The sequence below is a fragment of the Motacilla alba genome, chromosome 3 (assembly GCF_015832195.1).
Source record: "Motacilla alba alba isolate MOTALB_02 chromosome 3, Motacilla_alba_V1.0_pri, whole genome shotgun sequence".
Lineage (NCBI taxonomy): Eukaryota > Metazoa > Chordata > Aves > Passeriformes > Motacillidae > Motacilla > Motacilla alba.
In genome coordinates this window covers 3,365,237-3,379,230 of record NC_052018.1, presented here as the reverse complement: position 1 = coordinate 3,379,230, position 13,994 = coordinate 3,365,237, and the positions used below count along the sequence as shown (strand labels likewise).

General features: G+C 44.1%; 1 protein-coding gene across 1 annotated transcript in view; it reads left to right on the top strand.

Moving 5' to 3' along the window:
• Positions 1–12,028, top strand: part of PINX1 (PIN2 (TERF1) interacting telomerase inhibitor 1) — a 62,734-nt gene extending 50,706 nt beyond the window's left edge. Inside the window, exon 7 of the mRNA XM_038132428.1 lies at positions 8,003–12,028. Within this exon, the coding sequence (XP_037988356.1) occupies positions 8,003–8,608 (606 nt within the window). The 3' untranslated portion in view covers positions 8,609–12,028. The remainder of the gene's footprint in view (positions 1–8,002) is intronic.
• Positions 12,029–13,994: the final 1,966 nt, after the last annotated feature.

Sequence of the window (13,994 nt, the reverse complement as noted above, 5' to 3'; positions counted from 1 at the left end):
ATTCCTGGCTGTGAGGGTGGAAGGGTGTTGTTTCCATCCTTGTTCATCTGGGATACCTCTATGAAGGATCTCAAAGCACCTTATAAGCATTTTATGAAACTCTTAGCTCTGCTGTGAGTTTCATGCAGTTGATCAGGCATGTTCTGTGCTTTGATAACCTGTGCCAGAGCTGGAGGGAATAACTTTTCCAGGGTTTCCCAGCAGCTGGGAAGAGAACTTGGGAAACGTGACCTTCCAAGTCCTGTGCTCGCTTTGCTGGACTGTACTTCCTCTGTTATTCAAGGTGAGAACAGAACAGTTAGAATTGATTTAGGTGCTTTTTGGGAAGATGAAGTCACTGTGTTTGGATCTCTGCATTGTGCCAATAGAAAGATCCTAGGGGAAATCTCTTCTAGTAGTTTTGTTTATATCCAGTGTAAGGCACAGATGTAATTTACAGGGAAATGTGAAGGAAGAGAGGTTGTGCTGGCCTCAGCAGAGGAGCTGGAGTGGAATGAGATGTCACAGGGATATCTAAGTGTCTCTCAAGATATGAAAAGGATTTTCTCTGCCATGTGCTGAGTTTTTTTAACTCATTCCTTATGTGCTTTCAGCCTTCTGCACCTCTTGGGAATTATCCCATGGTGTGTATTCCCCCTTAGCCTCAGCTCCTGGACTTTACTCTCTGCCTTTGTTGTGCAACAATTTAAATAAATTGTGTTCTTTTTCCTGAAAAGTGTAAGAACAGTAGGAGGAAGTGTGTGTGTGCCCTGTGGGACACGGTGCCGGGATTCCCAAGCTGCCCTTGGAAATACAGGTGCTGTGGCCTGACCAGGATCTGCTCAGGACAGCTGGAATGAATCCCCAGGACTATCGCTGCAATCACGTCCCTGGCCAAAATTTAATCCCTTGCACTTTTGCAACCCTGTTGTTTCCTGTTCCGCTGGTGTTTGCAGGCTGGAGGCAAAACCTGGCTGAGTGTCACAGCTTTATTGAGAAGCTCCTGTTTCACTGATGGGATCAGGCTGGGCTCCAGCTCATCCTACACTCCTGGAAATGGATTGTTTGTATCACAAACAAACGGCATTTTGCATACCAGTCGTATTCAGCAAGAGAGATGGGGGTTTTCTGTTGTGTGAATTATAAGAACGAATGAAAATTGCTAAAATTGGCCACTTGCTGAGGTACAGGATGAGCTTTTGACAAAAATATAAAATAAAAGGACAAGACAGGCTGGGAGAATTTGAATGTGATTTTAATAGAAATGTATCACCACGGAATTTAAAACTGAAATAAAAATGGAATCACCAAATGCAATGTAAATTAAAATCAAGCACCTGCAGATTGCTGCAGTGGGGTGAAATGGGTGCTGTTATGTGGTGATAAAACCTCTTCATTAGAATGTGGTGCTAGAGGGAGCTTGGAGCAGCCTGGGATAGTGGAAGGTGTCCCTGCCCTTGGCAGGGGTTGGAATGGAATGGGCTTTAAGGTCCCTTCCCACCCAAACCCTTCCATGATTCTGTAATCACAACAGGGATATCCTGAAGGATGGTAACACCTCTGTCTTTGGAGGTTTCCATGATTCTACTAAAAAAAGTGGAGCTGGTCTAGCACTCACAGTAGTTCTGCTCCAGAGGTCAATGATTCTGTTAATAACCTCCAGATTATTTTAGGCATAGATTTACTATAATAAAATTTCCTAGAGAAACAATCTGCTCTTTTGTAGTTGCAAGTGTAGCAAAAATGGTTCTTCATAATTCTATGGAAAACATTTTTCCTTGTCCCCTTTCCATTAATTACTTCCTTACCTCTCTTCTTGTCCTTGCTGGGTTAGGGACAGCTGATGGCTCATGAAGAGTGTAGAAGTGAAGATCAACTGCAAGACACAGCTGATGTTTCAATATATTCTGGCATAGAATTTATTTTATCAGAGTCAAACAGGAAAGTGCTTCTCTGTAGTAATTGGAACTTGTCCTTTTAACAAGTGTCATGTCACCCAGGTATTGGACATCCAGGATTCTCATTCCATTTCCCATCAGTGGATTCATTGTTCTATTGGTACTCAGGATAAATCATAGTAAAATCAAACCTTCCTATGGAAATGCGGCGTGTCCTGGTGATTACACCACCATGGCAAACAAAAAACAGAAGTTGCAGGAGACCTGAATTTTTACCACTTTTGTCCAGGTTGAGTATCCCTGCTTCTCATCTCTTTCATTAAACCCTCATTCATTTTAACAGGCTGCCCGTGGAAGTGGTGGAAACATCATCCCTGGAGAGATTTAAAAGCTGTGTGGATGTGGCACTTGGGGACATGGGTTGGTGATGGCCTTGGCAGTGCTGGGGAATTTTTGGACTCAATGGTCTGAGAAGGCTTTTCCAACCTTAACAATTCTGTGATCACCAGGAGGTCAAATTGTATCCCTGTTCAGGTTTTTGAAGCATTACAGGACTGAAAGATGTTTCTGGAGCCCAGATCGCACATTTTCCATTCCAAGCTAGAATTAACTCCCCCTAACACTTCCCTGGTAGTTGTCTGAGTTGGTTTCAGTGGTTGAGACTCCCAGTGGTTGCTGAGGCTTCACAAAGATACTGATTTCTCCCGCTGGCAAAGTTTTCCTGTGGATAATTTCCATCTACTGCTTGTCCTTTTCCTCATGGGCACCAAGGCAATTGTCCTGTTTTCCCTTTACATCAGCCCTTTCTGTATTGGGACTCTGTTCTCATCACCTCTTCACAAGATGCTGTCTGCAATAAACCAATTTTAATCAGGTAAATTAAAAAGCATTCAAGCCTCCTGGGTACCTGTTCTGATGCCAGAATTGACTGCAGAACTGATGGTATGTGGCCTTATTTATGCATGTATTTATTTTAATCCTGCTTAAACTCATCAGGCTACAGGTCTTTGTTCACCCTCTCGCCTGTTTGATCCCAATCCAAATGTTAATGCTCGTACTTAACTTGAAGTTGTCAGCTCCTTAAAGCAAGACTCTGTCATCGTTGATGTCTGCAAAGCTCCAGAGTGACTTTTCAGGAATTATCAGCAGCCATTCCTGGGATGGAAAGATACAGGGATGCCCTCAGCTCTTGCCTCTCAAGTTCTGTGCACTGCATGGGGGTCCTACCAACCTCTCAGTGAGGATCTGAAGCAGCAGGAACAGAACAGGATTATTTTAATCTTACTGTTACAGTTTCTCAGCAAGGAAGTTGGTAAGAAAGGCAGAACAGTGGTGGCTGCATTTTAAAGCTGAGAGTGATCCTGCGTTTTCCATGGAACTCAGGCTCCATGTGCTTCATCCAGCCCACTTTCTGTCATTTAACTGAGAGCCTACTGAAATAGTTTAGCTTTATTCTGCCTTTTTGCTCATCCCTCCTGGACTTTGCCTTTTGTGTCATTTTTGTGAATCAGATTTCACTAAATCATTGTGATTTAGTACCAACAAAGCAAAGTCATGAACTTACTGGGCTTAAGTAATGCTAGTTCATATGTAGCAGACAGAGATGGTATAAGAGATTCTTTTATTCCCGTGTTTTAAGATTTCAAGTGCTAAAAAGGAAATACTTGCATTCTGAAGAGGAGGGAAACTTCTCTGAATTAATCCAGGCTGCTTCTCTTGCTCCTGTATGTTTCCAGCACCCTTTGCTTTGCCCGTGGGTTCTGTCTCACTTTTCCTCCAGGTTAACGTGCAGGTGCAGTTCTTATTTTTGAATATTACTTATAATAATCCCAGAATGGTTTGGGTTGGAACAGACCTTAAAGCTCATCCCATTCCTACCTCTGCCATGGACACCTTCCACTAGACCAGGTTGGGTTTCAAACCCATTTGATTTTATGATGTGTCTAAATCCTTCCCACTTTTGGCTTCTTCTCTTCTTGTTTTCACTGATGTGAATTCCTTTGATAATTGACCGTAACCCTCTGGATTTTTCCTTTTACTAAATAACTGAAAGGTGCTCTGAGAATGGGATGCCCTAGAGATGCAATCCTGATCCTGCAGGATTCAAGGGAACCAGGATTTCCCTCTGTAAATTTAGTGTACTCCCTTAATGATTTAATCAGCAACCAAAGAAAGGCAGAGAAAAACACGGTGGTACACGGAGTGCTTTATGTCCTTTAGATTATTTTCCATACATTTCACTAATTACATAAACAGATGATATTTACAGGGAACTTCTGCCTGTAATTGACCTTCATCCCTTCCTGTGCACTTCCCAACCTCTCCTTGAATTTTCCTATTGTTTCCTCTTACTCATTCCACATTTAACACCATGTTTCAAGCAGTCCTTTTGTTTTGCTTGGGACCATCCTACCAATTCCCTATTCCCAATTCCTTTTAACTTCATCTCAGCAGGATTTTGTGGGCAGTGTTGGAACTCATGGCATGGACAAACATCTTTTCCAAAGCCCAGTCTTCAGGTGTCCCTTCAGATCCAGCACAATTGCTCTTTCCCTTTCACCTGATCATCAGTTCTCTGGAGCAAGAATATTTCTTTTTGTCTCTAATCTGGTGAAAATTTTGTCTTTCAGAAGCTTCAGCAGCACAATCCACTTTATCTGCCTTATTTTTCTTTGAAATTTTTCTCTGTGTTGGGTCAAGCAGGGGAGGAATTACATAAACTGTGAGGGGTTAGACAAGACCCCTGGTTAGAGTTCAGCAGTGTTCCCATGGCTACTGGGACAGGTACACTATGGAAGCAGGAATACCTTGGCATTTAACAGCCCTTCCAGGTGATTTATGGTTTTACATAAGCTTTTCCTAAACTCAGAGGTTTTCTTGGGTTGGCACCTCTTTGCTTGTCTCCATGCCCTGTTAATTCTGTGCTCAGTGGCCCGTGGTTATTAAAATTCTTATCAATAAAGGAGTTTCTGAGCAAGGTTCTTATTTTCTAAACTCATACATACCTTTGGAACTCCTCTGCTTAACCAAAGGAACATTTGTTTTTATGCCTAATGTACTTCATGAAAAGAAAGAAATGTGTAGAGTTCAAGTAATATTTGCCTTCAATTACAGTAATTAAGTTGTCAGGACTTGAAGTCACCAAGGCAATGAGAAAATCCTTTCCTGGTTGGCCAGGGAGTAATGGGTGTTCTGGGCCCGAGTGTGTTTTACACATGGGGTGGGGAGGGAAACGGTTCTGGCTGAAAACCTGGGAGTCTGTTTGTCCTTTTGCAATCCAGGGTGTCAAAATCCTGCTGTGGGGAGAAGGAAAATGACCCTGTTTGCCTGGGTTTCAGCAGAGCCAGGGAAGTGATTGTCCCTCTGTACTGGCATTGCTGGGGCACCTCCAGTGCTGGGGACAACTCTGGGACCCTCCCAATATGAGAGACCTGAAGGGGCTGGAGCATGTCCAGGGAAGGAAACAGAGCTGGGGAAGGGGCTGGAGCACCAGGAACAGCTGAGGGAGCTGGGAAAGGGGCTCAGCCTGGAGAAAAGGAGGCTCAGGGGGGACCTTCTGGCTCTGCACAACTCCCTGACGGGAGGGGACAGCCAGGGGGGATCAGGCTCTGCTCCCAGGGAACAGGGACAGGATGAGAGGAAAGAGCCTCAAGTTGTACCAGGGGAGGTTCCGGTTGAATATCAGGAGGAATTTCTCCATGGAAAGAGTTGTTAAACATTGGAAAGGACTGCCCAGGGAGGTTTGGAGTCCCTGTCCCTGGAGGTGTCCAAGGAAGGCCTGTATGTGGCACTCAGTGCTTTGGGCTGGGTGACATGGATGGTCACAGGGTGGACTTGTTGGTGTTGGTGCTCTTTTCCAAGCTAAATGATCCTGTGATGACATGGGATTGTTTGCTTGTTGGGTTAGGTCTTACTAAAAACAGGTTTAATATAAATATAGCTCAACCCATTTATCCTGGGAATTCTGTCTTGCTAAACTTCTCCAGCAGGTCCCCTTTCCAATGTAACCCGTGTGGAGATGTGTGTGGATACATCCTGGTTTTTCCCATGTTCCACATCCCTTTTCAGGCTTCTTTGCCAGAAGTCAAATAGTTTCAACTACTTCATAACCCTTCAGGAACACTACAACATATCCCTACAAGAAAAGTCCCTAATTTTGATAAGTGCCCACACAAACATCGCTGGAATCTCAAGTGCAGCCTTACTTTCGTTCCACTGGAATAGCTCTCTTGAAAGCAGATGGATGAGGAAATCACCACTCGTAATGCATCACTAATGACACCAATTTTTGCATTCCTGCTCATGGGAGTAAAGGTTATGGATGCATAAAGAGCCAGACCTGGAAAACCTTACTCACAAACCCTAATAAACCCTGCTTCAGCCAGCAAGTTTAACGATGCCCTCAAGAGAGCCAGGTCCCTTATCTGCAGCATCACACAATAACTATAAAGTGTTGAGATAAGTGGGGTTTTATCTCCCAGCTCTCTGCTGGCCTTCCCCGAGTTCCAGGTTATGGCAGTGAAAGTGGCTGTGAAATCTGACTGCTCTGATTTGGGCAGAGGGAAAGAGGGATGCTCTCACCCATATGTGCATTTATGTATGGAAAATGAGGGAATTATCTCTGACTGTAATCCCTGTGGATCCCCTTTCCTTCAGCAAGGGGTTATAGGGCAGATGTTGGCAAGGATTCTACACCATCCTTCCCAGCTTTTCTCATCCAGAGGGGGTACCTGGTTCCCTGTGGTGTGTGCAAGGCTTTAAAAAAACAGTTAATGAGCTGAGGGACTTGGGAAAGGGGCTCAGCCTGGAGAAAAGCAGGCTCAGGGGGGACCTTCTGGCTCTGCACAACTCCCTGACAGGAGGGGACAGCCAGGGGGGCTCAGGCTCTGCTCCCAGGGAACAGGGACAGGATGAGAGGGAATGGCCTCAAACTGTGCCAGGGCAGGCTCAGGTTGGACATCAGGAGGAATTTCTCCATGGAAAGGGTGGTCAGGCATTGGAAAGAGCTGCCCTGGGAGGTTTGGAGTCCCTGTCCCTGGAGGTGTCCAAGGAATGATTGGATGTGGCACTCACTGCTCTGGGCTGGAGACAAGGTGGGGTCAGTCACAGGTTGGACTCAATGGTCTTGGAGCCCTTTTCTAACCTGAATGATTCTGTGATTCTGTGAAAATCTGGGACATTTCCAAGAGTCATTTGTGACTTTTGCCAAGCAAAAGGCTATACCACAAAGGCTTTGTTTTGAGTGCTTTGGTATGTATGTGAACAAGCCTTAATTTCAGCTGCCTTTCTGGTTTGTTTCTTTTGTAAATGTCAGATAATTTAACAAATTATACATTTCCATCTTGTGGCATTTGTTGCTTTCTCAGGCAATTCTCTTCATGCCATCCATAACATCCAGCTCCAGAGCTGTACTTTGCTTTTAGTTTGATATTTCTCAGTTTGATAGTTCCTTTCTAGAAAGGAGACTCTTCACCTGCAGCTGCAGATGAGCAGCTCTTTATTTCATGTCTGCAGAAACCTTGTAAGATGTAACCTGTGATGTTGTTTGTGCCATCTGATAACGTGTGATCAAATGGAGCCTGTTTAAATAACAACATCTGGGACACCCTGACAGCACAGCAGCTCCGAAACAAACATTTCCAAAGATCAGATAAGATGGAAGAGATGCCTCAGTGCTGGATTGCTCCCTGGATTACAAGTTCTTTGCTGAAGAGTTATTCCAGGCTTGGGATTTCCTTTGTGCCACAGGCTAATGGATTGCAGTGGATCATTTTTCATGCTGGTTTATGTCTTGCAGAGACATGTGCTTTGTAAAGTCAGTGTAATGCACTGAGTATGGCAGTGGTAGACATGAGTTATGTAGGAGTAGGTAAATTAAGGAACTCAAAATAACTGAAAATTGTCTTGGTTTGTGTTCTCTTGCTGCCTTCCCTCCTTCCACCTCTTTTCCCTAAACCTACAGCATCTTTCATATTAGGGGTGCCTCACTTCCACCCAAATCTGTACTTTCACAGTCAATTTTCAAAGCACCATGTTGCTTTTCAGCATTTTCCTTATTACTGTGCAAAAACCAGCATTTTGTTTAAAGCCATGACTCACTCCTGCTCCTCTCTGTTCCCTTGCAGGAGGATATTGCTGATCCTGACTCCCAGGAAGAGGAGGAGAGGAACAACTGGCTCTCCAGCCCTGAAGATGGTTCCAATACAGTGAAGAGTGCTCTCACTGTCCAGGAATATTTTGCCAAGCGCATGGCAAAACTGAAGGGATACCAGCAGGAAACAGAACCAAAGGTGGATCATTCCAGCCCAGCAGCTGAAGAAGCTGTGGAGCCTTCAGAAGAGCTGGAAACCAAAGTCAAAAAGAAAAAGAAGAAGCAGAAGAGAGACGATGAGGCAGAGAGGACAGAGGACTGTGAGAAACCAGGGAAAAAGCCTAAGACAGGGAGCTTGAATGGAAAAGAACTGGATGATCCACTAAATGAATGTCACAAAAGGAAAAAAAAGAGGAAACATAAAGAGGAGAACGAAGGAGAAAACATCAGTTGTCATGAAAACACAGGCAATGGAGAAATTTCTGTGGGAATGTCTGAGGGAGAGGACCTCAGCATGGAGGAGCAGGAGGAAAGGCAGAAGAAACGCCACAAGAAGAAGCACAAAAAGCAAAAAGAGGAGACAGGGGAGTGTGGGGAAGGAGCACCCAGAAAGAAAAAGAAGCATTGCAAGAACATTTAACCCTTTCAGGCTCAGGGGTGAGTCTGTGTTACAGGAGGCTCTGTGTAAACACAGCACCATTCCAGGCTTGGACACTGCTCCAGCTGGGACAGACTGGATCTAAACACAGGCTGGATCTAAACTCAGACTGGATCTAAACTCAGACTCTATCTAAACCAGCTCTCCCAAGGGAAAACATGGTGATGGGCCAAGAGGAGCTTCAAAAGGGACCCTTTTGAAGCTCCTCTTCATGTTCAAAAGGGACCCTCATGGAGGATCAACACATCAAGACTGTGAAAGGCAGGGAATGACTTTCTGCTGCTTCACCTGACTGTGTTTTTCTCAATCCAGGAAAAAAAAAATTAAATCACCCTAGTACTGCCTTTTTATTAAAATTGTTTTCACTTGTGAGAGCCCAGCTCTGCTTCTGGAAGCAAGATGGGGTTTGCAAAGCTGTTTGTGTTTTTTCATTGATTTTTGAAATGTGGTGTCTAATTTTTACATTCATCTCTTTTTACATATAAAATGAATGTTGTTTCTTCCCAAAATGCTTACTCTGATTAAAAGTTTGCTCAAAAAAGTGTCAGCACTTAAGGGTGACATAAAAAGACCTCCCTGTGCCTCCAAACCATTGTCAAATAGTTGTAACTGTGCACCAAAGCTAAAGGAAAGGTGTATTTACCTTATCATTTATTAACCATACCTAAATCTTTGATTTCCAGGTAATACTCAGGATGTCTTCAGTGGTGCCTCTGGAATCCAGAAAGCTGCCTTGGATAGAGCAAGGTTTTTTCCTGAAACTGGGAGACCAATCGATTTTAAAAGCACAGTCAGATTGCTGTTGCCATTTACACATTGAAAACTTGCAATTTGGATTTATAACCAAACTAGAGTTTGTTTCTCATTGTAAGCCTGGAAATAAGGAATGCTGGAACTGGGCACTGCCACGAGCAGTTTTGTGGGAGATCTGAAACATTCAGCATGAATTTTGGCATTTTAATGTCATTTAGAACTGTCAGAAGGGATGGGTGAGCTTGGAAGTGGTGGAATGGGAAGAAGGATTCACCTTCCTGGTGTCCTGTCCTGATATTTCTTTGGCTGCAGCAAACTGACAGCACAACCCTGAACACCAGCCAGTTATCCTGGCAGAATCCAGAATCCAAATCCACGAGCTGGTCATTTCATCCAGGCCTGGCTGGGTTTCATCAGTGTAAATCTAAAACATCCCATTGGCTGCTCTGCTGAAGAAAATGGGTACATTTTTATATTGTCTCAGCTCAGCAGAGTTGCTTAACACGGTCTGAGGAACATTGTCAAGATGCAGATGTTAATAGGGTAAAAAATTTCCTTAAGCTGCCTTTATTGTGCAGTGGAGGAAGCTCCATCTGCAGCACCCAGACCACATGGATGGTTTGGTTGCAGCTCAACTCCTTTTTTTAAGATCTCTTGGTTTCCAAAGCACCTTTTTTTCCCCTGCCTTCAGGACATGATCATTCACTGCAGCAAAATGTAGTTTCACTTCTTGTATAGGAGAACAAGATGCCTTTCCCTGGATTTCACAGCCAGGGTTTTAACTCTTGTTGCATCTCCTTTTCAGGCTGTACAATTATTATTCACTATAATCTGCTTGTCCCTGGCTTCCTTAAATGAAATACCACCAAATACCATCAGTTATTGTCAAACTGGGAGGAAACTCCATGCTTGAGGTGAAAAAATCATCTTCTCAGTGAAAGAAGACAGCAAAATAATGTTTTATATTAAACTGAAGCATCCCTCCTGATTCCTTGCTCGCCACAAGTCGGAATTTTTGTTATTAGAATCCAAAAGCCTGATTGTTTCCAATTATTATTTTTTAACTCTTAAGCCAACTAAACTTTACAGACTCTCTGGGATTTCAGGTTAAAAAGGTGCTACTCAAGGCATAAGGTTTCCTTCTCCCAGTACTGCTGGGCTTGTTTGTTTGTTCCCTCTGTGAATTTTCATGTGTTTCTGTATGCTAATTCTTGTGGGTGCTTGGGCACATTCCAGTGTCAGTTACAGGAAGAATAAAACCAGGAAGAAGCCTTTAAATTTGTGCTGTTGCTTCTGTTAAATTCAGGATACCCAAGACTTAAATCTGGCTCAATGGAACTATCAGCTACCAATGGAAGATTCTCTTTTTCTGCAGTAAATACGCAGCACTTTATCCTGGGAAATGTGGAATTTTAATGTGCCCCAAGCTCTGCATGTGGTAGTAGGAGGAGAATATAATAATAAATAAATAATCATAAATCATAAATTGCTTGTATTTGACAGAAACAGTCGATTTAACTGCTCTGCTCTGTGTTTGTGGTCAACATTACTCAGTGAAAAGCTCTTCTTACCAGATACCGTCCAGTGAAATGGATGATTGGAACAAGAGAAACATGTCTCAGAGTAATAAATTACATATATATTTTTTTGTTTGTTTGCTTCTAGTGGGTTTTGAGTTCTGTTTTAACCCAACTCTGGGTTTGGCAAGAAGGCCTTTTTTAGAAAGCACAAGAAAAAGAATTACGTCAGTGCCCAGATGGTGGAATTAGCAGAATGTGAGCACAAAGGAACGACTTGGTTTCATTTCCGTGAAAATCAGACTTTCAAACTCCGAGGCCTTTTGTTATAAATTCATCCATTGTGCTCACAGAATGAGGTGGCTCCCAGTGAAATTACCTGGACACCAAGGAAAATGAGACTCCCCGCTCTGCTGTCGCTCCACAACAGAGAACGAGGCGCTTGCAGCACAGATATTAAAATGTTTTCAGTTTTGGCAACCCCAGGTCAGCAATGACTGAAGGAAATTTTCCCTTCTGCTTTGGGAACATTCCAACACTGGTTTCTCCTGAGCTCTTCCATTCTTTGCAGGGATAGGGCTGTTCTTGGCTTTGAGGCTCGGAATTTGCTGCAGGATCCACGGCCAAGGACGTGATTGGCAAGTGCAATGTTAGAGCAGCAATAATGGAGGTTGAATTGTGCTTGTAAGCACCTGCAGGCACCAAACTACCCTGGGAAGTAGAGACCATGGAAAAATAGTCCTGGTACCATTGTTGGACCCAAATCTGCATGAACTTCGTGGGCTTTTGGAGTTTTGTCTGACTGTGGAGCTTTCCTTGGAGCCAGGGATGGGAGATGGCATCGGAGCACCTCAAGTGACAGCCCAGACATGTGGCAAAGGCTGAATTCCTTGAATTTCCTCCCAAGATGTTCCAGCTCTAATGCTTCACACACAGCCAGTGTAAAGCAGAGGTAGATTTGTAGAATCATGGAATCATTAAGGTTGGAAGAGCCCTCTAAGACAATTGAGTCCAACCATTCCCTCAGCACTGCCAAGGCCACCACTGACCCATGTCCCCAAGTGCCCCTTAGTAACAACCAGAGTTTTTTAAAGCATAAATGCAAGACACCATTAAAGATTTCAGAACCACCTGTGCTTGTGTTTAAGTGAATTTGAGTCCATTGGGATGCAGCTGCTTCATGACTTTTGGGAATTGAAAGTGCTGAAGTGTGTCCGGGGAAGGAAACAGAGCTGGAGAAGGGGCTGGAGCACCAGGAGCAGCTGAGGGAGCTGGGAAAGGGGCTCAGCCTGGAGAAAAGGAGGCTCAGGGGGGACCTTGTGGCTCTGCACAACTCCTTGGCAGGAGGGGACAGCCAGGGGGGCTCAGGCTCTGCTCCAGGGAACAGGGACAGGAGAAGAGGGAATACCACGAGTTGTGCCTGAAGAGGTTCCAGTTGGATATCAGGAGGAATTTCTCCATGGAAAGGGTGTTCAGGCATTGGAAGGGGCTTCCCAGGGCAGTGGAGGAGTCTCCATCCCTGCAGTGATTTCAAAGCCATGTGGATGTGGCACTTGGGGACATGGGTCAGAGATGGCCTTGGCAGTGCTGGGGAATGGTTGGACTTGATGATCTCTGAGGGATTTTCCATCGTAAACAATTCTGTGGCTCTGTGAAGTGTTTGGGGACAGCTCAGCATCATGTCCATGGCTGCAGTTCTCCTTTCAGCTGCCCTGGTGCTCTCTGCCTCCAGCTCCTCAGCTCTCAGCAAGGACAATTAGCTGCATTCATCAGTGTAATTAACCAATTTTCTTCTGTTTAAACTCACAAGACTGAAGGTGTTGCAGCATCCACCTTCAAAAGGCACAAGTTACGTCACGAAACCTCCAAACCTGCCAACACCGAGGGAAGGAAGGAAGCTCCAAGAAGAGAGGGAAACCACACAAAATCTGTTGGAAGCACTGCCCAGCATCACACCTGGCTGGAAAAAAAGATCTGGGAATAGTGTATCCTATTGGATATGGGGTGAGGATTGTGGGCATGCAAAGACATCCTTTGCCTAATTCCCCCTGGTTCCTGGGCAGGAACCCCAGGAAGGATCTGAGCTCAGAGAACTTGGGACAATAACCAAGGCTTTTGTTTCTGTACCTGTTCCGTCCAAGGATGAACCAATTTTATCTTGGATCAGCAAACTTTTAGTGATGTGGGACTGGGAGATGCAGTGCAGATACATAATTTGTGGTGGCAGAAGTGGGAATATTGTAAAACACATTGAAGCTTCATTTCTCAGCAAGTCAAAATCTGCTTCTGAATCACGCAAATACATTTTTTTCTTATCTTAACCCATCTACCCATCTAAATAAATTTAAAGGTATAAGAGGGAAACTCTTCCTATTTCCTCTTAACCTAAAGGCACTAAAATATATATTTTTGTAACCTTTAAACTGCATTTTAATAGTAAGAGCAGAACTATTCAGCACAATGCTGAAAAATTTAGCATTTCAAGGGGCAGGGAGGGGAGCTTTTTTTTTTTTTTTTTTTTTTTTTTTTTTTTTTTTTTTTGTATAATGGGAAAGCTCTGGGGTTTTTTTACCTGGAAAATAAATGGTCCAGGTAGCAATCCCTGGGGAAAACCTGGTGGAATCAAGGAGGATGGGCGGTGGGCAGAGTTGGGAACTACAGCACTGAGGGAATCTTCTGCTGGGAACCCCCAGCTCTCTCTGCAAAAAACTTCCCCTGGGAGCCAGGAGTTTCATCAATAATTAAGGAACATGTGAATATTGAGCTAATTTAGGATTTGCACTTTCTCACATATTTTAATGCCCCTGAAGGTTGGTGGGGTGCGAGGTGGGGAGGGGGAGTAAAAATAAACCCTCTCTTTGCAGGAACAAAATTCCAGATGTGAGATCCACCCCCCACCAAAAAAAAAAAAAAAAAGAAAAGAAAAAAAGAGGGATATTTTTAAAGAGATGGTCCTTCCATATAGGGTTCAGCCACTCATTTTCTGCCTGACCCATGGGAGTTGTTGCCACTGTTCCCCATCCGTGAAAATGGGGGAGAACAAAGCTTTCTTCCCCCCTTTGTCTGCTCCATCTATTTTCGCTCGCGGCTTTTCGCCG